This window comes from Neofelis nebulosa, chromosome 10, assembly GCF_028018385.1.
Source record: "Neofelis nebulosa isolate mNeoNeb1 chromosome 10, mNeoNeb1.pri, whole genome shotgun sequence".
NCBI classification, from domain to species: domain Eukaryota; kingdom Metazoa; phylum Chordata; class Mammalia; order Carnivora; family Felidae; genus Neofelis; species Neofelis nebulosa.
In genome coordinates this window covers 97559533-97584083 of record NC_080791.1, presented here as the reverse complement: position 1 = coordinate 97584083, position 24551 = coordinate 97559533, and the positions used below count along the sequence as shown (strand labels likewise).

At 54.7% G+C, this 24551-nt stretch overlaps 1 protein-coding gene across 7 annotated transcripts in view; it reads right to left on the bottom strand.

Moving 5' to 3' along the window:
* Positions 1–6898: 6898 nt before the first annotated feature.
* Positions 6899–24551, bottom strand: part of PRDM11 (PR/SET domain 11) — a 90429-nt gene continuing 72776 nt past the window's right edge. For 5 of the 7 annotated variants that reach the window (XM_058688739.1, XM_058688742.1, XM_058688741.1 and 2 more), the window contains 3 exons: positions 22171–22358; positions 17353–17979; positions 6899–16153 (listed from right to left, as the gene is read on the bottom strand). In XM_058688739.1, coding sequence (XP_058544722.1) covers positions 13989–16153; positions 17353–17979; positions 22171–22358 — 2980 coding nt within the window. In that variant the 3' untranslated portion in view covers positions 6899–13988. Of the gene's footprint in view, positions 16154–17103; positions 17980–22170; positions 22359–24551 lie in introns of those variants that run through there. The other 2 variants (XM_058688744.1, XM_058688747.1) reach the window with 2 other exon arrangements.

The following is a 24551-nucleotide window of genomic DNA, read 5'->3' as shown; positions in this document are numbered from 1 at the left end:
TGAACTCTGCTAGGGACATCCAAACTCTGGGCTTCCAAATGTGACCCCCAAGGGACCCCGAGGCGAGGTGGGTAAGGGCCGTGCTTCTTTCCCGCAACAAGTCAGGCCATGCTTGGCCTCTCCCTGAGAATCTGAGCAGGGGCCTTATCACCTTCTGTCACGATCTGCCCGTCCCGTGCAGAAGTAGAAAAGCATCCGAAGAAACAGAAAAAAGTATCGGATCCCTGTTTAATTGGAAAGGCTTTCAGAATTGGAGATCTTGCTCATTAGGTGGAACATCCCCCCCCCCCCCCCCCCCCGCCAAGTGCTTTTTAGGCAAAGCATTTGCTAGCGATTTCCTATAACACATTGTTGAGCCTCCCCTCACGCCCTGGTCTGCCTGTTGGGGTTGGCATAGCCACAAGGAAACAAAACATTTCCTACGTGAGCTGACCAGTCTTCTCTTCTTGGCAACATCCGCTACTCCAAACGGACAACGCTCTGGATTCTAGACTTAAAATCAGGAAACACGGGTTCTACTTCCTTATAAATCTATGCACCTGCCTCACGGTCGCACTGAAGGATGTTTGAGGTGGGCCGGAGAGGGCCTCCGACGCCAGAAAGATCAACTCTGCCTCTGGTCATTCCATCACGAGGCATCCCTTCTTTTGTATCTCAAGCGTTGCGCTTTCCAGAATCCAATCTAAAGGCTGCCCCAGCAAGAGTCAAACGCCACCGTAGCACATCGAAGTGTCACCCACCACCGCACGGAGCAGGCCTGCGCAGAACGAGATAGGTTTTTGCGGGAGGTTTTTCACCTGTGTGTTCCGAGGACCCAGAATGAAGCTAGCTGACGGGCCCCCGATAGGCATCTGTTGAGTGAATTAATGAATGAAGGATGGATAGGGGGTTGGCAGGAAGAGACACTGCGAGTGACACAAAAGTCCGTCTGTCCTGAGTGCTCAATGGTAAAAGCTGCAGACGCCTCAGCCGTAATTGCTACCATCCACCTAATGACAAATCCCAGCCACCTGTACGTGTACCTAGTGACAGAAGAGACTGTAACGGCTGTGCTTTTCCAACAAAATTCCGCCTGGGTGCATTTTCAATCGCCCAGAGGTCCCAGACCGCCACGTCGACAGGCTTCGGCGATCTTCGCCTCCGCGTACCTTGTAGCAGACACACGTGCAACTCACCCCCCCCAATTAGAGTAATTGGGCCCGTGTGACTTCGGCCGATCATTTCTGAAAGGAACACCTTGTGCTTGGCCAGGGAGCATTTTCGAAGAAGGGCATGGAGCGAGATGGAAATAAGGCGAGAACCCATCGCAGACCGGCCTGGGGCCCCCAAGGTGACCTGGATGGCGATGGGAGTCCGCCCGCGTTCATCTGTGACTCCGCTGCTTACATCAAATCAGTGTGTATTTGCTGAGTGTCTATTGCGCGAGTCCTTGTGCGTGTCCGTCCATTTCAATTTGAGATATGACTCTGGGTGTGGGTTAAGTGACATAGCGCTCCAAATGAGGCTGGGTAGAGAGGGTAGGGTTGGAAGAGAGGCTCCCCAGGGGCAGTTCCTTTGGGGTGTACAGGAGTCCTGGAGGGAGGTAGTCCCAGCCCGAGCCAGATCGAGGCGAGGACCCCCCAAAAGACAGACCTAGTCTTCGTGATTTGTTTCTGCCGCCTGTGTTTGCTGTTGTCAGTGCTAAGCGTGTGTCTGTTTCGCAGTCATGAACTGAAGTACAAAAAGACGCATGAGACGTTGTAGTCATACGTCTGGTGTCACATTGGGGAACACCGACCTTTCAATGGTAAATAAATAATTTCCAACCAGGTCAGGTGCCTGGTGTCTTGTTTCTTTCTTTTCACTTAACATTTTAGACCTATATGCACAAACAAACAATCCGGTAAACACTCATAAGCCGCTGCCGAGTTTTATAAAACTCGACCAAGGTAGTCAAAGTCCTCTGAAGTCCTTCACTCAGGAGACCGCCGTGTTTCTCCCCCCAAGCATTTCCTCGTCCTTTCGCTACGCGTGTATGTAAACCCTGAGCAGCGTCAGAGTGTGTTTGCGTGTTTTAAACTTTGTTTAAATCGCATCCCACTATTGCCCCCCATCCAAATCGTTTTAAGTTTTGTTTTGGTTTTTATTTACTTATTTTGAGAGAGAGAAAGAGAGTGAGCAAGGGTGGAGCAGAGAGAGAGAGAGAGGGAGAGAGAGACTCCCAGGCGGGCTTCGCACTGTTAATGCAGAGCCCGACGTGGGGTTTCATCTCATGAGCCGCAAGATCATAACCTGGGCCAAAATCAGGAGTCGGATGCTTAACCGACTGAGCCACCCAGGCACTGCCCCCCGCCCACGTTAAAATTTTGAGCTTGACCCATGCAGACCCATGTAGCTCTATAGTTCATTCATTCACTCGTTCCCTCGCTCATTCATTCATGCATTTGCTGCTGTATAACATTCCATCGTATGGAGATGCCAGAATCCCATCCTCTTACTGACGTACGTTTAGATGTTTCCTTTTTTTTCCTATTACAAGATTGCTGTGGACATGCCTGTGCATATCCCCTCGTTCACATGCACACGTTTCTCGAAGATATGTACCTAGGAGTGAGTAGAATGGCTGAATCATAAAGTGCTCTCTGTGTGTGCATGTGCGTGTGTGTGTGTATGTGTGTGCCTTGATGGCTTTGCTTGAGCATTGAATCAAAGGGGTTACACGCAAGCAGGGGTACTGGTCTCTCGGGGCTCTGACTTCATTCTTGAGAAGAAAAAAAATTAGGTAGGAACTAGAGAATTCTTTCCCTAACATCCCCAAAAGAAACACTCCCATCATTGGAAGATCAGTGCGGCAGTCAATAGTTCTCTTGTGCTCCAGAAGGTGGGCAGGGATAAGAGGACTCCCGGAGGCCTGTCACCATAGGGCCTCCTGGTGGCCACTGCGGCCCTGGCCTCTGGAGGAAGAGCCCCTGGCATCAGGCAAAGGCTGGGGCCTGAATTTCACAGTCAGTAGGGAATCAGCCAGGGCTGATTAAAAGCAAAGTTCTTATAAAAGATAAATGATCCATGAAGAAAACCATGAGATGTCTTTGCTTTCTAAGGCTGCGCATATAATTCCTTATTTTATATTATACACATATTTATTATATTTTAATGACAACCTGGATGTTTATTTTCATAATAGAGTAGGAGAAGTAGGTCCTACCCCACAGAGCCAAAGATAGACTGTTTCCCAGGTAACTATGAATATGGCCCACTAGAGCCCCAAACGAATATTTGAGAGTCTGGAAGAGGGAAGAGGAGTTATACAGGGCTTATAGAGTTCTATAGAGTTAAACAAGCCTTACACGGGGCTTTCCACTGAACCGCCTTAAGTATAAGCTCTGTCCCTGCAGAGGGACTCAAGTCTAGAGCCCTGCATTTAGGAGCTAAGAACCAGCAACCCAGCATGGCTATGTCACTTTGTGGCCTTGGACAAGTCACTTGCCTTCGGGCCTCAGTGTCCCCATCTGTAAAATGAATTTGGACCAAACGATCACTGACTTTAAGGTTTTATGATCCTGTGATCGAAACTGGCGACAACGTACCTTTCACACACATCTTTGGTCTTCCATATCATACATAAAACAAGCTAAACCCATGTACCTGTGTACCTGCCCTCTCTGCCCCATGCCTAGCATCGTCAAACGGTCCTTCCTGACATCCACCCACTCCTCGAGACGATATACGATGTCACCTGAGGCTCCCGAGTCAGTCTCTTCTCATGTGCTGGTGGTAATTTTCCACCCAAGACTTTCTATTTCTTTTTTATAGCCAGTCGGAAGCACCACCATTCCAGAAGCTCAGAACCCTAGCATCTGTTCTGTCTCCCTTCCAGGGCAGACACCTGGCAAGGCTAGAGCCACAGGATGTGCTATGGATAGATTTAGGGGGTTGGGCATTTTCTTGTTGCCAGTGTTGAAGAACTGCCCCCATCCTCCCCTCCTTTCCCTCCTGCAGGTGAGCCAGCACCTGAGTTCCTTGGCAGGAACCTCAGAAGCATCCCCAAGCTAGAGATGGAGGCAGACACCTGCCTGGGAGGAGGTGGGAGGAAGGCAGTCTTGGGGCCGGAAGCCAGGCGTTGCCACGGAAACCGGTCTAGTGGTGGCCACCATGTGCTCAAGGCCCTGAGATGGTTCTTCTTCAGTCGGGTGTGGTCTCCCCTCAAGCAGCCCAGACCGGAGCTCCTTCTTGGTGTTTCAGGACAGCTCAGCGGCAACCGGCAACCGGGGGATGGCAGAAATCCTGCTTCAGAAACCCAGGCGCTCAAGCCAGGGACAAGCAAAGAAAAACTCGTTTTTCCAGCCCCAAACAAACAAACAAAATCTCTCTGCAGCCTTTTTTCCCTTGAAAGCCAGGTAGGGTGAGCTGTTGAAACAGGAGAATCTTCCCTGAGGCTCTCTAGACTGAGAAGGAAGAGGTGACCCCCATTCCGGCAGAGGAGTCCGTTCCAGCTGTCCTCATCCAAGGTGGCCCCAGTAATTCCGGGTGAAAGGTGATGGCAGTGGGGAAGCACACACCGTTCTGGCACCTAGGTCATCCTGATCTGACGATAATGACGATAAACAGCATGCCGTGGACCACTGCTCTGTGCTAAGCGCTGAAGGCACAGACTCAGATAAGTGACCTACCTAAGTCTCACAGCTTATAAGAGGCGGGGGGGGGGGGGGAGGGCGCGGGGATCCACTGTGGTGTCCTCTAACCCTAAAGTCCAGGCTCTGACATACAGCCAGTGGCCAAGCGTCTTTATTGGAAAGGTAACTTAGATACGCACACAGTGGCTTTAAAATGCTACCTGGAACCACGGCCTGAGAATTACCAAGCTGGAAGGCGCTGGGAAGTTCTCTTTGCTCTGGGAAAGAGGGGACACCCGCCTGGATTGGAAGAGACCATTATTCAAGGGACAAGAGCCGGTGGGAGTGGAGGGTACTTCAAGTAGGCACCTCAGGGGCCACGTCCAGCTTTGTATAAAGAAGAGGCTGAGTCAAGGCGGGAGATAGCCGGGGGTCAGGTGCAGAGTCATCCTGAGCAAATGGAGAAACTCATACAGGGACAGATGAAGTGGAAGCATCCAGGACTTCCCCTGTGACCAATACAGCATTAATGGGCTTATACTTTTATCAGGTGCTGCGTGAAGTCATTTCAATAAACATTGATTAAATGCCTACTATGTGATATTAGAAAGTCTCCACTTTTTCTTGTGGGCTTTACAACCTAGAGGGGGAAAGCCAGACACAGGAAAATCACACACAGGCACACACAGCCACCCCCACCCCCAGACACAGAGGCAAACAGAGATAAGGGTCTTGAAAGAAAATAATTACGGGAGGGACAACGGGTGGTGCCTCGAGGGTGGCTATTTAGAGACAGAAGACCTCTCTGAGCAGGTGGCATTTTAGCTGATTCTAAAAGAGGAGAAGAGCTCAGCCGTACAATCACCCTGGGGGAAACCATCCCAGGCAGCGGGCCCCGGGGTAATGGGAGGTCCTGAGGCAGAAAAAAGCTTGGTGAGCCTGAGGAACAGAGAAGGGAGGTGTGCCTGGAGCCCCGGGCAGAGGAGGTCACAGGCTGAGGCCAGGAGGTAGGCAGGGGCTAGACTGTGCAGGGCCATGGTCATGCTCAGGCCCTTGGACTGAACTTCAAGGGCAATGGGAAACCACCGGAGAGTTTTAAGCAGAGAAGACGCCATGACTAGACTTGTGTTTTCAAAAGATCACTGTAGACATTGTCACATAGCAGCCCCTCGGGTCTTTGGGCCACTAGTCAGTGTCCTGCGTCATCTCTCTGAGGTGAATGCAACTTGTCCTTTGATTCTTGGAGAGGGAAGCTAGGGAACAACTGGAGAGAAGGGGGAAGGAAGGGAGTGGGCTAGACCTCATTGTCTTACCACATCCTCCAAGGCCGGCTCGGGGGAGACCGATCTCACGGCCAAGTGCAGGTGGAGGATCTTTCCATTCCTTGCTCTCCAGTGATGAAATCATTAATAGGTTCCAGATAAGACCGCCAATGAAAGTCAAATCCAGATGGCCAGCAATGGAGTGTGGGCTGATGCTGGTTCCCCTGGGCTGGATAGGCATGGACAGCTATGGCCCTTTGCTCCTTCCTCTCCTATCCCCCATCTTCTGGGAAAAGAAGAGAACCAGAACACTCCATGGGCACTGTGGGGTGGCGTTCACAACAAGAAGCCTCTGAGTGACCAACTGAGGGGACCTGAGTGACCTGAGGGTCACAGCCTGGGAGGAAGATGGCAAAGATTAAGGAAAGGGGAGAAGGACGGCCCCTGAAAGGAAGCCAGATTAGCGGGGAGCCGAAGCTGAGAGTAGGAGAGCTTAGATCCTCTTGAGAAGAAATACAAACACTTTATCTATGTCTTTACTGAATTTATGCCCATCTTTTCTCTAGGACAATTTGGGCAAAGCATCGCTTACACCCGTCCCCATGCCAGTGCCGTTAGTGAACCAGCGGGGGAAGACCCTCCCCAGGGACCAGGTGTGCAGGTGAACTGTGCAAGGCAGTTGGAGAGAGCATCAGAGCAACAGTCTGTCTGCAACCGCTCTGGGTGTGCTTCCTCCCAGAGTCTCTGTGGGATAAATGCATGCGGGGGCAGGCAGGTTTATTTTAAATGGTTTCGGTTTTACACCTCCTTTTGGCCAGATAGGTGGGTGAGGCATGTAGGTTACCTGCTGGAAATGGACTTGACTGGGGGAAAAGCGAGAGAGGCAGGAAGGGGCTTAGAGGTCTCTTCTAGTACCTTCCAACCTGGCAGCAGCAGGCAGGCTCCTATCCTGACCCTGGAGCCTTTGAAATAGGACCCGTTCTGGATGGCCCAGGGCCCAGGCCCGGGATGGAGGCAAGGAAGCAGAGATTCGACCTTGGTGAGTAAATTTAAATGCTTTTATTAACAATCTTCTTACATTACAAGGATAATATGACAAAAGGAAAGTTTCTGCGTACATATTATGATAAACCAACATAGCTCTATTTGTATCCAGTGTTCTAGGTCCCGTCACACAGGTACTATAAAGCGTAGTCTGCAAAATAATAACGTCAAGAGGTTTTTTTTTTTTTTAAGAAAGAAAGTATTAACATATTAATATGTGTGTGATAATAGACTCCTAAGTATTCCCCCCCCCCCCACCTTAGTTTTCCTTTGTGATTGAAATGAATCGGTTCAGCAGCGTGGGGGTGGAGAGAAGGAGAGAGACAGGGCTGAAAAAGAGCAAATCAGACCTGCTGGCTCTTCCCGAGAGACCAAAGTGGAGACGCAGGGGCGCCCGAGGGCAGCCTGGCCCTTGTCTCCTTGCAAGCAGTATTTACTGTAACCGGCTGTCCTCGCCTGGACGGAGGCACGGTGCCCGTGAGGCCCATGGTATGCTCTCTCTCTGAGGTACAGTGCATCGTGGATTGCTACCCGGGGATGCCCGCCCCTGGCCATGGGTCTGACCCACCACCGTGGCAGGAAGGCTCGGGCCGCCCTGGTCTTTCTGGAGGCACTGGAAGGGATCCCGAGACCCAGTGGGCAGCCAGCTGTGGCTCAAGGAGACCCAGGCAGACGTGGAGGGGCGAAGAGGTGGGCATTGGCGAAACAGACCTGCCCCAGACCATAGGTGTAGAGGTTGGGTCTGCTGGAGACTGAGGTACGTTGGTAGATGGCAGGGAAGAGGAGGACGTGGGGTCAGAGGAGGCTCGGGGACAGAGGTAAGTGCCTTTGGAGAGCCGAAAGGCCTAGGCTGGTCTGGAGGAGAGGGGGCAGCCGCTGGCTGTCTCCTATCACCTGCAGCCCTGTCGGCCCCTCCTCTCCTACCTCCAGGGAAACGAAACGGTGGAGAGAAACCCGGAAGCTAACGGGCTCCTGATTTGGTCGGGGCCACACAAGCCCTCGGTGGCACTGCCGGCTGCACCAGCGGCCTCCCCAGACGCCCCAGACACACCTTCCCAGCCTGGGGCGGGAGCAGGGATAAAAGCCAGGGAAGGCGTCCTCCCCAGTGGAAGCGGATAAGCTCGGGGCATCCGGCTCAGCCGCTGCCTCGAGTCACAGAATCGGAACAGTGTACGTGAACTAAACCTGCCTGTTACGGTGGCGGTGGGCGGAGGGGTCACGGGCCTCCACGCGGGGGAGGGGAGAGCGTTGTCCTGAGTACAGCCAGCAACAGCAGCTGTGCAAACCGGGCTGAGCCGAAGCCCTGCTCGTGAACTTGAGTTTTCACTGAAGCTCTGGGTGCGGGGGGTCTGCCGCTCCCGCCCTTCTCCGGCGCCCCCCGCCCTGGCCGGAAAGCCTCCACGTAGCGGGCAGCACTGGCTGGTGATGTTCACGCCGCCTGCTTCACCCCTGCAGCGCCCTGGCAGACAGCGGTGGAGGGGGTGAAGGAGGCGGGGGGCAGCCGCACTTCAGAGGCTTGGCCTCTAGGGGTCAGCAGAAGCACCTAAGGGGGCAAGGAGGGCATCCTCCCTGGGCCCCTCTGGGTCCAATGTGCACCTTTCCGGTTGCCACCAGCGCTGCTCATTCCTGTAGGGGGAGGGCATTAGGGGAAACTGTGCAGTGGTCCCTCCACCAGGGCCCAGAGACCACATCCCAGGGCCAAGCAGCAGTGACCACCTAAGCGTCGGAGTGCAGGGGGTGAGGGGGGGCGTGGGGGGCACTTCGGCTGGAGCTCAGAGGGCGAGTATCTCCTTCCACCTCAGCCCAAGCCTGCGGTAAAGGAGAGAAAGTGCGCGGAGAGGGCAGAGGCCCGGGGACTCTCCTGTCCCGCACTGTGGGCAGGAGACCCCATTCCCGGCAGACAGTGCCCTCCTGGCTTCCACATCTCCCCCTGCAGAGGCCCTGCCTCCTCCCTCTTTGCACAACACAGCGACAGGCTTTCCCGTTGCTCTCCCAGCTCTCTATAGACTCTATTTTTATATCTATTTAAAACATAGAAATGTATAAATATATAGGATATTATTTATAGATATATAGACGTGATTTAATCTCTTACTCTGTGTGTATACGTACGGCATATGTCCATATATACAATATATATGCTGTAGCATTCGTATGATACACTGCACATACCCCCTGCTTCCATGCGCTCTCCTAGGGAGACTGGATTGCATAGGTATTTCCAGGGCAACACCACTTGAAGGGATGGGGGGGGGGTGGGGACAGGGCGGAGGGGGGAAAGCCAGATGGAAGAGGAGGGCTGTACCATTTTCCTCCCAAAAGGGCACTTTTTTTTCTCCCTCTGGCTAACACACAAGGATCACCTCAAAGGCTTCTTAAAATATCACAGCTCCATCCACTCAGCGAAAGGACCCTGTGAGCAGAGACCGGGAGAGAGGTCTCCCTCCAAGCAGAAGGGCCCCACGTGTCTCTGGAGGAAATCTTCCTTCCTCAAGATATGAGGAGGAAACAAGGCCAGAACCCACGACCCAGCACAGAACCCATGACCACCCCCAGGAGGCTGGTGTCTGCAATGGGACCGTCCCAGGGTCCCCTGCTGTCCAAACACGCCTTTCTCACCTAAGGAGGCCTGGCCTCCCTGCTTTGGCTGTCCCAGGCTGACCTGGCTAGGGTGGCCCCTTGAAGGGGTGAGGGGGGCGTGAGGTCCAGTGTGTCCGGAACCCTCTGCACAAACTGGGCGTAGGACCTAGAAAAACACAAATTCTAGTTGGAAATCGACCCAGGCCACATGCCATCACCAGATCCAGATCCAGAATTCCTATCCCTAGAGGGGATGGGAGGGAAAACACACGGGGAAGAATCTAGAAAAGAAGTTCTACTTCAACCCCAGGCCGCCTCCTGGACCCCACGGGGCTCAGGAGAACAGCGGCCCCACAGCCCAGCTGGGCCAGTCCCATAAGCCATTTCTGTCTCGCTGCGACCACGTTCGGCATTCTACGCGTCCTTCCCTGTTTCCTCCTTCTCGGGATCACGTCCAAACAAATGGCAGCTACTTAAACGTTACCTTAAATAATTACAAGGTCCTTCCTCCAAATGACAGGGTTGACATAAGCAAGTCAAGGACAGGGGGCTGAGCAAGACAACTCAACATGGAAACAGGTAGCGGGGCTGGGGCGAGACCCCCACCTGCCCTGGGTTCGGGGCCCAGCACCGCGGCCGGCCAAGCAGACGCCCTGCAGCCCAAGTCCGCTCTCATTCTCAAGTGAGGATGAGGAGACAAGAATGTCGTAGGCGGTCGTGGACAAAGTAAAAATAAAAATAAAAACCTGGCGTTTTGGATGCCTGGACTCTCCTGTTCGACCGGGTGGGCAAAACGTGGGGATTCTGATGCGGCGAGAGCTGTAGCCGGGGCTGGGCTACCCTCAGCTTCCACAGATACTGGATGGCAGGGGGTGTCTTTGTCCTCCAATAGAGGAAGCGAACCGTGTTAATCACAAGGGCTTGTGGCGCCCAGGCTGTGCAGTGTATCTCCTGGGCACACACGGCCATGAACCTGAACTCACTTCCCACCCTCCTCTATGAGCCAAAGAAAATCACTCATCGGTCAGCCCAATTAGGACAAGTCTCAACCCCGGAGACAAACATGTCATTCTAAGCCAGTGGCTGAGCTAAAGGGCTCTGTCTCAACTGAAGTGACCATATTTGGGATACAAGGACTGCCCGGCCACAGCTTTTTATACCCATCAAAGGGAGATCAGGCTAGCTAAGCCTGTGGTTCCCTGGGCGAGACCCTGTGGGGGCCCGTTCTCCCGAAAGTCTTTCACGAGGAGGCGGGAGAGTGGCAACTCCCACGTTAGAAATCACACGCGACATTCACAGGCTGGGAGCACGGAGCCTCCCGGGAGCATCCAGGTTGAAAAAAGACCCTGTGTAAATTGCAGTGGGCGTGTCACCCAAATTGTGCCCTGGTTACTTCCGGTCCCAAGGTAAAGTGGCCTTCAGAGTACCTCACACCACCCAGGCCTGGCTGCATTCAACAGAAGCCATGAGCACCCGGAGTTTTAGAGCGCCTTGCCAGACTTCGAGCACCCCCGGCCCCCGAGAGAGCTCAACCTGCCCCGGGCATGGAGCCTGGCCCGGCAGGAGGCCACCCGCAGTCCCCGTGCTGCTGGCACACGCTCGTGCTCCTAGCCCAGAGGTACGTCACCAGCTCATGGCAGATGCTGGCGTAGGCCCAAAGGATCTTTTTCCCCGTCTGGATAAAAATCGGAGCTAATTCGGGCCATGGCCTCTTGAAACAGTCACAGCCCTGACCAGTCCTCAGGCAGTCATCAGTGATTCTCTCTTCCCGGTTTTCAAATGAGTGGTCCAGGGGATGGCTCCCAGTGTAGTGGGAGGAGAGGAGCAGAAGGGGAAAGGAGAAGGTCTAAGGCAACTGGTGGCTCGAAGAAAGGATCCCAACCTACTTTTGCCGGCCCCCACCAAGGTTCCCCTTGCCAGCCTTCTCTGCCCCCAACCCACCTCACTTAGTCCGTGTGATGTTCCAAGAAAGCTCCCACAGGCATGATAGTTTTTGTGTGTGGCGGACAGAATGTCCGGGAGGGTAGGGTGGAACCTTGTGCTTTGCAAGGGCATCCCACTTGACCACAAATACTGACCCGGATGGGAGGAGCGGCGGAGGGCGGGCGGGGGGCGGGGGTGGGGGGAACACATCAGCTTGAAGCACGGACATGGTTTGAGGCTGGGAATTCCGAAGCCTCAGAAAGAGCTTTGGGTGTTTCCTTGCTAGTTTCTGCTCTCTCCTTGTTCAGAGGAGGGTGGGGAAGTACGAGGGACTGGGAAGGGGGCCAGGAGAGGGGGTGGGTGGTGAATGTCACCAGGCAGGGGTGCATTGATTTGTTGAACAAGGCAGCATATGAGGCCTGGCAGTGGGACAGTTGGAGAAAACCGGGTGGTTTTTTTTTTTTGTTTTGTTTCTTGTTTTTTTTTTTTTTTTTTAACATGCTACATCACTGTTGAAAACAAACGAAAAAGTTTCAAAAATAATATATAATATATATATATATAATATATTTATATAATGAAAAGCTATCAACTAGCAGCAATGATTCTAAAGTTATCTTAGCACCAAGACCATAGGGGTGGGGGGAGGGGACGTGTGGGGAGTGAAGGTACGGGCAGGACAAGGAAAGGGGAATGACATGTTCAGTGTTGATGACATTTCCACTACGGTTCTCAACAGCGGCACGAGGCCTCGGAGACAAGCTAAACCAAGAAGGAAGGAAGCCACCACAGTTCTACGTCTGAGCCGAGCAGGTTGGAGACACGGGGGCCTGGCCTGTGGCCCGATCACACCGTCCTCTGCCCACCCTCTGCCGAGTGAGAGGACCTGACCACGGACAACGCAGATCTTCCTTCCTCCCCCGAACACGACCTGCACCCACAATGTAGGATCTCTGCATATGAGATATGCATAAATCAGATGTGGAAACATGAACAGAAGTTTGTAACAGCTCACGCACATTTTGTTTAAAAAAACTCCCTTGCGAGGTATACTGGTAGTTAAATGAACAAAAGAGCATCGATCAGACTCCTCTAGCTTAAAACCATTACTTGCCCCAGGGAATAGGCAAGTGGCTATTTCTAAAGCTTATATTGTGGTTGTGTGTGTGTGTGTGTGTGTGTGTGTGTGTGTACGTGCGTGTGTGTGTGCGTCCGGTGTGTGTGTGTGTGTGTGTGTGTGTGTGTGTAGGCTGCTGCCTTGAGAGTCCCGTCTGACCTCTTGTTTATTCCTTTTCTTTAGGACATCTCTACCCTGTTCAAAAAAGGAGGCATTCACAGGCATGGATGCAAGGCCTGGTTCCCCACTGCCTCCTGCCAGGCTGAAGGGTTTATTATCAGCCTTGTCACCAAAGAAGGCCTCCATGTCTAGAGACCCTCCTCGGAGTTACGCACAACCCAGGGCACAACTTGCATTGACATCTCCTGCCACTGAACTATAGCAGGCATTTGATTACTAAATGCACAAAAAAATACCCCCAACACATCATATGATTATAAAGACAGAGCATAAATAATTCATGTAAATTGAATACACACTCTCCATCGGACTTGCTTTTAGCCAAAAATCGCTGCCCTATGAGGGTCTGGACTTCCTGGCTCTTCATTTCCCCCAAAGTCCTGGATCTGAATGGAATTATATTATTTTACCCCACACCACGGGAGAACAGGAATGCAAAAAAAAATTCCCACCCCCACCCCTCCCGCCCCCCAACACACACCTTGTCCCTTCCCCACGATTTCAAGCTCGGTTGTAAGGCAGTTTTGCCTTCAGTACAACAGGTAATATCTTCAGGATCCAGGGGGCTGGAAGGAGGGAATCCAGAACCCAGAGACGGGAGAGGCGACAGAGGTGGGGAGTGGTGGGTGTCACAGTTTGACCGACACGTTTGTTTCTAAGACAGTGAAGGAACGCTCAACAGGAAACGAGTACAAACCTCTCAAGCTGAAATCAGGGGGGACAAGGGAGAAAGTCACACACACACACACCCCAATCCGGATACACCACCTGCCCCCCTCCAAAATCAGAGATGGGACTCAGCTACACCAGCATGGCAGCGAAGAGGCCAAGAACCCCCGTCGTAAACCAAACGGGAAAAGAAAAGGCAAGACAGAAACCCAAACCCCAACCCTTCAACCCCCAAACGAAAACATAAAACGAAACAAACCACCTAAAGGTGATGACAGAGACCCGTCGTTTTAGCTTAGGCTGTTGGTGGGCTGTTAGGTGGGAATGCGTGTGGCCCCAGCACATGCTTCTGTGAGTGAAAACGGCTGCCGGATCTTGTAGACAAGAGTCGGTTTCCAACATTGTTGCTTTGTGAAAGCTCCCAGTGGCTTCTGGTGGATGCATCACCTCGGTTCTTAAAAATTTTCAGTGTGGGTTTATATATATATATATATATATATATATATATATGTACGTATGTATATATATATATATAATATAATATATATTTATATATCAAAGCTTATGAGTATAGATTAAAAAAATATTCAACAGCTTAGTGAACTCTGTGACGCCGGCCCCCTAGATGTCCGGGTAAAACTCTGACCCGTGGTCCACAGTCTGCAGCACCGGCTTCTGTTCCAGCGCGGACATCCTGCTGAGGACCTCGGCCGACAGCGCGTAACTGTTGCCGGACTTCTCCTCAAACCAGCTGTCCAGGGCTCGCTTGGCATCGAAGCTGGCGATGGGCGGGCCGTTCACGGCGATCGTCAACAGGTCGCTGAGCTGCTCCAGCGTCAGGCGGGAGCGGTGGTTTTTGCGAACTCGCTGCAGGGCGTTGCGGCCTTTCTCGCAGCAGGCGGTGGAAGTGGGGAGGACCTTGAGGACCTGGATGACCTTGTTCAAGAGCGGGAACCTCTGTTTGTACTTGCAGATGTGGCCGATCAGGTCTTTGAAGCCGTTTTTGGTGTAGTAGTCGGCCTTGAGCTCCCGCCACTCCATCAACAGGCTGCCTCGGGGGTCCAGCCCCTCCCTGCAGACGTCCCGGGAAAAGGTGGGGATGGCCTCCAGGTGCTCGAATATCTGCACCATATCCTCCTTGCCGTAGCTCACGAGCTCCTCGCTGTTCCTGGGCCAGGCGGCCAGGTCGAACACCTGGCAGGCTTTCACGAAGATCCGGCTGCGGGAATCAAACCTCTGGGCCAGGATCACCTGGGTCTTCTGGCAGATCTTCTCCCTGACGGACTGGAACTTGGCCTCGGCCACCCTGAGGTTCTTCATCGCGATCCCGTTGAAGCTCTCTCGGAAGTTCTCCTCGAACTCCTGCAGGTACTCCCCCGGGGAGTCGGCCAGCCGGCTGATCTCCTGGATGGCCTCCTCGATCTTGTCGTCCACCTGGGACACCAGCAGGTACTCGCCCTGGAAGACGTAGGCCAGGCGTGAGAGCACGGCGATCACGTCCAGGAGGAAGTAGATGAGCTTGACCGACTGGTAGTCCATGAGGAACTGCAGCAGGGCCAGTGCGATGGCGGAAGCGTCCGCCCGCTGGGTCTGGCTGCTGACGTCCTTGAGGTGGGCCACCACCTCCAGGTAGTCTTTGATGAGGGCGTTGAGGACGTTCTGCTCCCCGATGATCCACCTCACGGCGCGGATGTCCCCCAGGAACTCCGTCTCCTCGCACAGGGTGGCCGCCGTGGACCGCAGCTCGCACATGAGGCGCGGCGAGTAGCGGTAGAAGCTGAGCAGCTGCTTCAGGTTGTTCTCGAGCTCCTCCAGGCAGGGGAGCTCCTTCCCGCTGATGGCGTCCAGGATCTCCAGGTGGGGCCGGTGCACCATGAAGGGCAGGCACAGCAGCCAGGGCAGCGTCTTGCGGATGCTCATGAACATGCTGGCACGCAGGCTGGCCGTGACGTGGGCCCCGTCTATGCCCAGGCCGACGGCGGGCTTCTCGTCCTGCAGCCGGATGCCCAGGGCAGAGAAGGCCCGGTCGAGGGCCTGCAGGTAGCTCTCGGTGCCAGAGAAGCCCAGCTCCTGCAGGGACAGGAACTCCGTGGCCGGGGGCCCGTCGCTGCTGGTGTACTGGACGTAGACGGCCACCGTGTCGGCCAGCAGGTCGTCGCTCTGCCCGTCCAGGATGACGCTGAGGCAGGGCGACTGGCGGATGCGCTCCACCAGGTCCTCGCGCAGCGCGCGGGCGATGTGGTGGATGAGGATCTGGCAGTCGCCCTCGTTCATGTACTGGTCCACCACCTTGAGCTCGCACTTCCGCAGGAGCTCGGCCAGGGGCCGGAAGTCCAGGTAGGGCCTGCCCTCGAGGGCCAGGTGGTAGGCGGTGTTGAAGAGCAGGGTCATGTTGCGGCACATCTCCTCCGTCTTCTCGGGGTGCATACGCAGCTTGTACAGCTGCAGGCACTTCTTGTGCAGGTTGCTCTGGCTGTGCAGCTTGATGGTGTGGATCTTGAACTGCTTGGAGCCGATGATGAAGGCCGACGTGCGGGACGACTGCACCGTGTACTGGCGGCAGACGTGGCACCACATCTCGTTGAGGGTGGGGGAGTACCGCAGGAACCAGAACTTCTTCAGCCACTCCTGCTTAAAGCGCCGGATCCGGCGCCCGGCGGCCGACGACATCTTGGAGGGCTCGTCGGCGGCGGTCATCATGTCGTTGGAGACGGATTCGTCGGCCGAGTCGACCTCCTGGTCGTCGTCCTCCAGGATGGCGGGGCCGGACACCATGCTCTCAGAGGCTGCAAGACAAACGGGAAGGAGACATTTGAAGGCCCCGGGGGCGAACACAGCGACTTCTCCAAAGCGACCGGGCACGCGGCCCCAAACAAAGGCGCCACGCTGCGTGACCCGCGAGCCACCTGCTACGACGGACCGAACCCCGGCCTAGGATTTGTTTTACAGGCACTCTCGCTATCCGCCTGTGGCTTCTCCTCTCTGGCGGGGGGGAGGCGGTGGGGGGGGGTCGCCCCCCGGGTGGCCGCCCCGCGCCGGGCCGCCGGCCCTCACCCTCCACCAGCGGGTGCTCACGGAACCTCATCTTCCCCATCGACTGAGCGGCACGACCACGAGAGCCGACCTGGCGGAGAGAACGAAGCACGTCGAGGGTCCCCGAGCCCCCCGGGGCGAGGACCGCGGGGGCTCGCTTATCCCAGCGGCCAGCGTGGTCGGGGGCCGGCGTGCCGCCCTCGTGGGAAGGCAGCTTGCCACGGCCCCCGGGGCTATTTCAGGATCAGAATGCAGCTTGGTCAAGACGCATGCTTCGAGTATCTGAAACGCCTCACTCTGTGCTACGGGATGAGGTTAAAATAGGAAACGCTACGTAAATGCTGGACTCAGCTGCAGCTGTGTTCCGAAAAAACCTTGCCGGTTGTCGACCGAGTCTAAAGATCCCAGCGGCCGACAGAAAAGCACCGAGGCGTGCAGCCACACGCCCCCGCATCCCGGTCCTTCTAGAACACTCCGGGCAGGGGAGATAGGACCGCGTGCGGCAGAAGAGCGATTCGGGAAGGGAAGAACGAGGCTGTGTTCCGGGATTGAGGTCAACAAGGCCGGGAGCTCTCCCCCACGGGGTGCCCTGCTTGGGACTGGGGAGAGAGAGAGATGGGGTTTAGAAGTTGAGCGTGGGGCTGAGACACCGGTAGGCCCACTAGAGAGAGGCAGCGGGTCAAGAACACAGCACACACCCCTCCAGCAGTGGAACTTCCTTTATTGACGGGGAGGATACAAGGGCATGACGCGAGGCGTCCCGCTGGAGCTGAGAAGCAGCCTGTCGGGGGCAGGCACCTGCGGGCAAGGGCCGCGACCGGAGTCCGCCCCCCTCGTGACACGCCTCAGGTCCCCCCGGGGAAGGTGGCTCCAGCAGAGAGCGCCAGGCCACCCTCACCCTGCCCACCGGGCGCCCGTCCCTCCGGCCACAGTCTCATCCACGCCAACTTACCTGCGGGGTCCGAGAGCTCCGGGAGCTCCAGGGCCTGTGCGGGCAGCACGGGGGGTTCAGGAAGCTTCCCAGACTTAAGCATATCTAGTTCGGCCTGGAGCTCCCGGACTTTCTTCTTTAGGCGAATACAGTTAGGGCAAAAGGACGTGGTGGGGAGCTCGTGAGGGTCGGACGCAAGGGAGGCCTCGGCGGGGCTGTCGGCCTTGAAGGACGAAGGTTCTTCTTCTTCATCCTCCAACGGGCCTGGTTCCTTGGAAACCCCCTGGGGGATCTTCCAGTCCCCTTCCCCCTGGGTCCGGCCGACATTCTGCACGCCATGTGACACGGTCATGGCGCACCGACTGTAGGCCTCGTCCTGGTACTTGGGGACTTTCCTGATGACCAGCGAGGTGCTCAGTGCCAGCTGGTGAGCTTCCGCCTTCGCGGACTCCAGGGAAGCCTCCAGCACGTCCTTGAAAATGAGGTCAATCTTCTTCTTCTTGGCCTGGGGGTGCACATCCCCCTCGTCAAAGCCACGCTTGTAGGGACTTTTGCCCTGTCTCAACACGGGGAGCGGAAGGGGACCCCTCAGGTCTTCTGGGTTATCCAGAGCCTGTTCAGACTTCTCCCTCTGCAACCTCTTCTCTCCTAGGAAGGAAAACCAGGGCGTGAGGAAGGGGGGAAAAGCCCCGACGTGGAGAAACCAACAGAAAACAAGGCACGCCTCCTATCGGGAAAGTCACTTGACACATCCCTCTGGAATCTGGCCTTGTGGGGCAGGTGTGACACGACAGGGAGAGAGAGGCGGGTCACTCAGCGGATCACGGGGTCTAGAGTGGGATCCTGAAACGTGGGCAGAACTCTCTAAAAAGACCACGCGTTGCACGGGAGCCTTACGTATACACGCGGCACATTTACAAATGGAGGGAAGGCTATAGGGGAGGGCAGTGGGAAGTTCGGTAACCGTAGAAGATGACACCCCCACCGATCAAACCGGGCGGGTGGGCGCGCACCTCAGAGCTCAGTGCGTGTGGCTCCCCGCCCTCCAGGCTTCTCGTCCAGTCCTGGCAACTGGAAGACGGCTGCTTCGACTTGGTAAAAGGTACACACGAAACACGGAGTCCGCTCCTTCCGGCTCCCTGGCTGCCCCGAGACGGCCCCTCGGGGCAGAGACCGACCCACAGCCAACCATCCTTTCTTAACTCTCCCAGTGATCAGAGGACGAGGTGCACGGAAGGGAGCGTGACCTGAACGTCTGTGGTTCTCCCACAACCGAGGCGGGTGGGGGGAACGGGAAGACGGGGCCCCCCACAGTGGCTGACGGCTCCCGGGCGGGCAGCCTCCAGCAAGACAAAGAGGGGCGTGGCCCCACTGACCCAAAGCATTCTTGAAATATAGCCGTGTCTCCTTACCTGATGATACAAAGAACGCTCCCTTTTCTAGCTCTATCCATCACGTGACTGGCTTCAGAGACGTTGCTGAGCTCCCAACAAGAATTTTAGCCTGATTCTTTGAAACGGCCGCCACAGTCTCATAAATTGGTATAGAAGGGCGTATGCTCCCCGGGGGGTGCAGACGCTACAGGGGACCCTCAGAAGGTCCTGACGGCGGCCTGTGGGGCCGGGGAATCTCAAAGGGCTTCCTAGATAGAGGTGGGGCCCTGGGAGCCGACTCCGAGCAGTGACTTGACCTGAATGTATGTTGCGGATGGATTTCCAAAAGCCGTGTTTGCTAAAAACCTCTGAGTGGAGCGGAGGCCAAAGGATCTCTGGGAACAATCCAGAAGATCCATGCTATGCCCGAGCCCTGGCTCCCCGCAGCCGGCAAGGGGTGCCGTGCCCCGGCCCGTGTATGAATCCAGGCTTCCGACGGGTAACAGCACAAAAGGGGGTAACCTAATCAGGACACCCCTCTTCTGTCCTCGCACGAATAACGTTATGTTCAGGGCCCCTGAAAGTCAGGTGGCTCTCACAGCCTATATTTTTATAACGACCGAGGAGCAGAAAGGGTGGACGTGAACACTAACAAATGTGACACGTTTGCGGTACAGATCAGCTATGACACTTGCCCATTTGGAATCTCCAAATGTCAAGGGCCACGCTTTCACTTCTCACAGACCAGTCAGGTGGCAAACAGCTTATGTCGGGAGCTCAAGGCTATATACATCAGCAGGGAGTCCTCATGCGTCTCTGCTTAAAGACAAGGTCATTCAAATCTCCTAGGATGCGTGGGGGACTTCTTCGGACTCAAGGCGCTCGGAAAAATCTAAAGGCCGAGAAGGACCTTTCAGCATCGTGGAATTGATTTCAAAGCCTCCATTAAATACGGGGGGAAACACCACAGAGTGAATCGGTGGCTCAAAGTGGATCAAATGACACAAGGTTTTTTTGAATACGCCTATCCGATGCATCCGGCTCTTAAAAGATCTCCACAAAGGCATACTTTAAACGGTCTGCAGGAAGAAGTTTCTGGGCTTCAGGTAACGTCCCTACTTAAGAAGGACCAGTAATTCATGCTCTGGCCTTTCTCAGGGCTCCAGCCCCCAATTACAAAGGAACTTCCTTCCACGCAAGACCCTCGGTGACTGAGTGTCGGGATCCCCTTCCCGGAGCGGGGCTGGCCCACCAATCTAAGATGCCACTAAACTGTATTCAGAGCCTGCCAAAGCTGTAGGCTACAGAGACGTCTACACAGCTAAAGGCCGCTGAGCTCATGACTGCTCCCAAGGGCTTTAGGATCAAGCCCACCCGCGGCTCTGGCCCGGCCCCACGGTGCCTTTCAGTCTCCTTCCTGTTTCCTACTGCTCAGCCTGGCCAGGAACAGCCACTCCTTCCTCCTGTATCTTCACAAATCTTCACACGTATCTCATCTCAAGCCTCTCTGCTACGCCTCCTTTGAGCCACTCCCGAGAGGTCACTCCCTCCTCCGAGCGTTCCCCTCGGATCTCGGGGCTCTCTGAGGATGACCGCAGCTTGATGTGCTTTGGAGAAGCCACTGGGTTGGGGGTGGGGGTGGGGGTGGGGGAGGATATCACGAATCCAGGAGAATTTAAGAAGATTATGGCCAAGGGGCGGAACCTGTGTCCTCAGATAGGACTTCTCTTGGTTTTCTTTTCTTCTGGTGATAGGACGATTCTTTTGGAGACTTCTTGGCCGTCTTCGTTCCTGTCTTCCCTTATCCATTCAACAAAGGTGTATTGCGCATCAGACACGGTTACACAAGGTCTCTTCAGAGGTCAAACGGAAACCAAGGGAATCTCGTCATAGAAACCTGCCTTCCCGAGCGAGATCGGCACGTGGCCAACCCCCGGTTCCGAAGAAGACAAGAGGTGAGTATGTCGACTGGGTCTCCCCACCGCCCCCCCCCAATCACAGATACCTTTTACCAAGTCAGGCAGCAGCTGTGCATTCAAGGTCCACAACCCGCTTTGTTCCGTTTTGTTTTTAAAAACAGCCTTGGGGCGCCTGGGTGGCTCAGCTGGTGGAGCGTCTGACTCTTGATTTCGGCTCGGTCATGTCTCGTGGTCATGAGGTCAAGCCCCGTGCTGGGCTCAGCACAGAGCCTGCTTGGGATTCTCTCCCTCTCTCTGCCCCTCTCTGCTACTGCTCGCTCTCTCTCTCTCTCTCTCTCTCCCTCAAAATAAATAAACTTAAAAAAAATTAACATAGCTTAATTGCCATGGGCCACCCTGCCCCCTTTCTCTCTTCTCCACTCATACTCCATGTGAAGATTTATCTCCAATAAGTAGGTTGGTCAGGAGCGTGACATGGTGGGGCTTGGGTATAGTCCTGGCTCCTGAGACCAGATGGACTCTGGGTCTTTGAATGCTTTTCCTTAATGCAAGAAATATCCCCCTGAGAGGAGCTGGATTCACCAGTTTGCCTGGGCCAGGCTGAGGCTGGAATAGAGAGGCAAAGGGCTAGGGGCTGGGGGGTATTTTAAGCCACTTGCAAATGACGCATTTAAATGGAGCTGGATGGACATCTCCCCCACCAGGCCACCACCCACGCCTAAGGTCACCTTCCCACCTCCCTCCCTGAGAAGAACTGCCTTCTTCTAATAGAGGTGGTTCATTCACAGCGTGTGATCGGGACTTTCAGGAATGAGGCCAGGAGGAAGCTGGGAAGAAACGAGTTTGGTCTGGGAGGCCGTATACCATCGTAGGTTAGAGCTGAGACCCTGGACTAGGACCCTGGACAGATGTGGATGAGAAAGCCAGCAGTGCCCTTCCTAGCCCCGTGACCTAGCCGGGTGAGTCGCTGTATTCAACCGATGCTCAGTTTCTACATTGGTGAGCTGGGGGATAATCAGCCACACGGGATGGTCAGCGTTAAAAGTTTCCAACCGAGGGCTTACAGTGGTCAAGGTGGGCATTGCTCTAAATGGGCGCATTACCCAGCTAATTCCCACCGCACCCTTACGAGGTAGGTGAACACCGCAGAACCACCGCTGGGCACGTGGTAAGCACTTAGCAAATGTTAGTATCACTGCGACAGGGACGGGTTGTAGCACCTTCCCATCAGTTTGAGTCGGAGAAAGAGGACCAACTTTGATTACACTTATGCGCTTGGCTTTGGGGCCCTGTCTCTCTCCCGGATACTCTCCGATGCCTGTGCCAGGGTTTCTGAGGGAGGACGGCACCCTGGAGGGTCTGCGGCCCCGCCCAGAGCCGCGGCTCACACGCAGACCGTCCGTCCCCCGCCCCGCGTCCCTCTGGGTCTCCCCGTCGCCGCTGGACTGCATTCCCCAACGGTCTTCTCAGGAAGCTCCCAGAGAAGCACTCCTGGCCTCCCCTGTGTTTGGTGGCGGGCGTGGCCCTCACCTCGGGTGGGGACTCACCTCTGGCCAGATTGCGGTGGATGGTCTCCTGGGACATGCTGTGCAGCCGCTTCATGTATTCCTTGCTGTACCAGACCCGGAGCCGCTCCCCGGGCCGGATGTCCCGGCAGGCTCGGAAGTAGATGCGCTCGCTGTGCTGGAATGCCAGCAGGTTCTGCTCCCTCTCTTCCCGGGAGATGACCACGTACCTGGGGGCGAGGGGGACAGGTGAGAACGCACGGGCCACTCGGTGGAGGTCAGAGGTCCACAGGCAAGGGGCGTGCGCAAAAGTCGAAGGACGGCTGCCTGTCCGGGATCGGGACCCCAGCTAGAGCCGGTCCCTCGTCCCGACGTCACAGTTTTGTGCGACCTCGAGCAAGCCTCGGACCCTCTGAGGGTCTCTGTTTTCTGAGACTAGGGATGACAGCCGCCCTGCCTACCTCCCACGTACTGGTAAGCACAAAATGCAACACCAGATATAAAAACGATTACCAAACCGAAAGGCCATGTCGTTCGCTCTTGGCTAAATTTTAACCGCAGGGACCCCCAGACACCTGCAGGCCTCCGATGGCGCTAAGTGTGGGATTCCTGGACTGTTTCCAGGATTTCACGAAGCCTAGAAGAAACAACCCATGTGACAACGGCGCCCCGAAGGCCAATTAACAAATGCTGAAGATCAATGTCTTTAAAAAGTGGGTGCCCGATGCTGACAGGAGACGAAGGGAAATAAGACCCGAGAGAAGGTTAGCAACGACTGGAAACTAAGACTCAGAGACGCTAAGTGACTCGCCTGAGGTCACACAGCGAACAAATGGGAGATGGAGCTTTGAGGTCTGTGTCTTTCCCACTAGATCTCACGGCTCCTCTGTGGGCATGTAAAGCACCAGCAATGCCCAGATAACCTTTAAAGTTCTGCCAAACCCTCAGAATCTCTCCCTTACCCCCGCTCCCTGAAATGACATTTCCAACATCCAACCTGCCGCCATCCAAAGCTGAGATGATGTAACACCTACAGAGAAGCAGAGGCGGAGAGATCAAAAGCACAAGAGGAAACTGGAGTCTTAAGGATCCTCACACCACGCGAGCATCCAGGAAATGCGTCATAAAAAATAAACTTCTTTTGCTCATGCTATGGTTTGTCTCAAAAGCCAGGATAGGAATCAAAGTCGGACTGACCGGCATCGCCCAGAGAGCGGGATTTGGAGCAGTCCAGGGTACGCAGTCATTCACGGGGAAAAATCCCAATGGGTCACGAGCAAACGAAAAGCACTCAGCATCACTCCAAAGGAAAGAAACGGCAAGTAGCACGTTGTCTCTTTGGCCCAGATTTCTCTCCCTCTCTCCCTCTCTCTCTTTTTATTTATTTATTTATTTATTTATTTATTTATTTATTTTTTATTTTTTTAATTTTTTTTTTGAACTTTTTTAAATTTATTTTTGGGACAGAGAGAGACAGAGCATGAACGGGGGAGGGGCAGAGAGAGAGGGAGACACAGAATCGGAAACAGGCTCCAGGCTCCGAGCCATCAGCCCAGAGCCCGACGCGGGGCTCGAACTCACGGACCGCGAGATCGTGACCTGGCTGAAGTCGGACGCTCAACCGACTGCGCCACCCAGGCGCCCCACCTCTCTCTCTTTTTAATGATAACATCCACATTGGCTAGAAAAGTGTATCCCAGACTACTGGTGGAGAATAAGTGGGCACAAGCCTTGGGGAAACAAATTGGCAATATGGCCTCGTACACCCATGTTCACGGCAGCATTATTCACAACCGTCTGCAGGTGGGAGCGACCCATGCCCGCTGATGGATACGTGGATAAAAGGAATGTGGAATACACATACGATGGCTATTACTTGGCTTTAAAAAGGAAGGAAATTCCGATATACGCTGTACCGCGAATGAGCCCTGAAGACACATACCAAGCGAAGGGAGCCGATCACAAAAGGACAAATACGGTAGGATCCCATTTATACGAGGTCCTTGCAGGAACAGTCACATTCAGAGACGGAAAGGAGAACGGGGGTTGCCAGGGGCCAGGGTGGGGAGTGGGGGGACGGGGAGTTCGCGTGTAATGGGTATATAGTTTCAGTGGGGAAAGACGAAAAGAGTCTTGAGATGGATGGTGGTCACGACCCCGCAACGCGAGTGAAATTGATGCCGCTGAATTGCATACTTCAAAAAATGGTTACAATGGTAAATTTTATGGCATGTGCATTCTGTCGCAATTTTTGAAAAATTTTAAAAAGGACCATAAGATGCAGACCGAGTAGACGACTCGGCATACCACTGCCCTGGCTGTAGCATCGTTCACAATAACGCAAAAGCAGAAAACACCGAAACGTCCGATACCGGAGCAACAGCTTAGCGAACCGCGGCATATTCGTACGATGGAATCGCTCA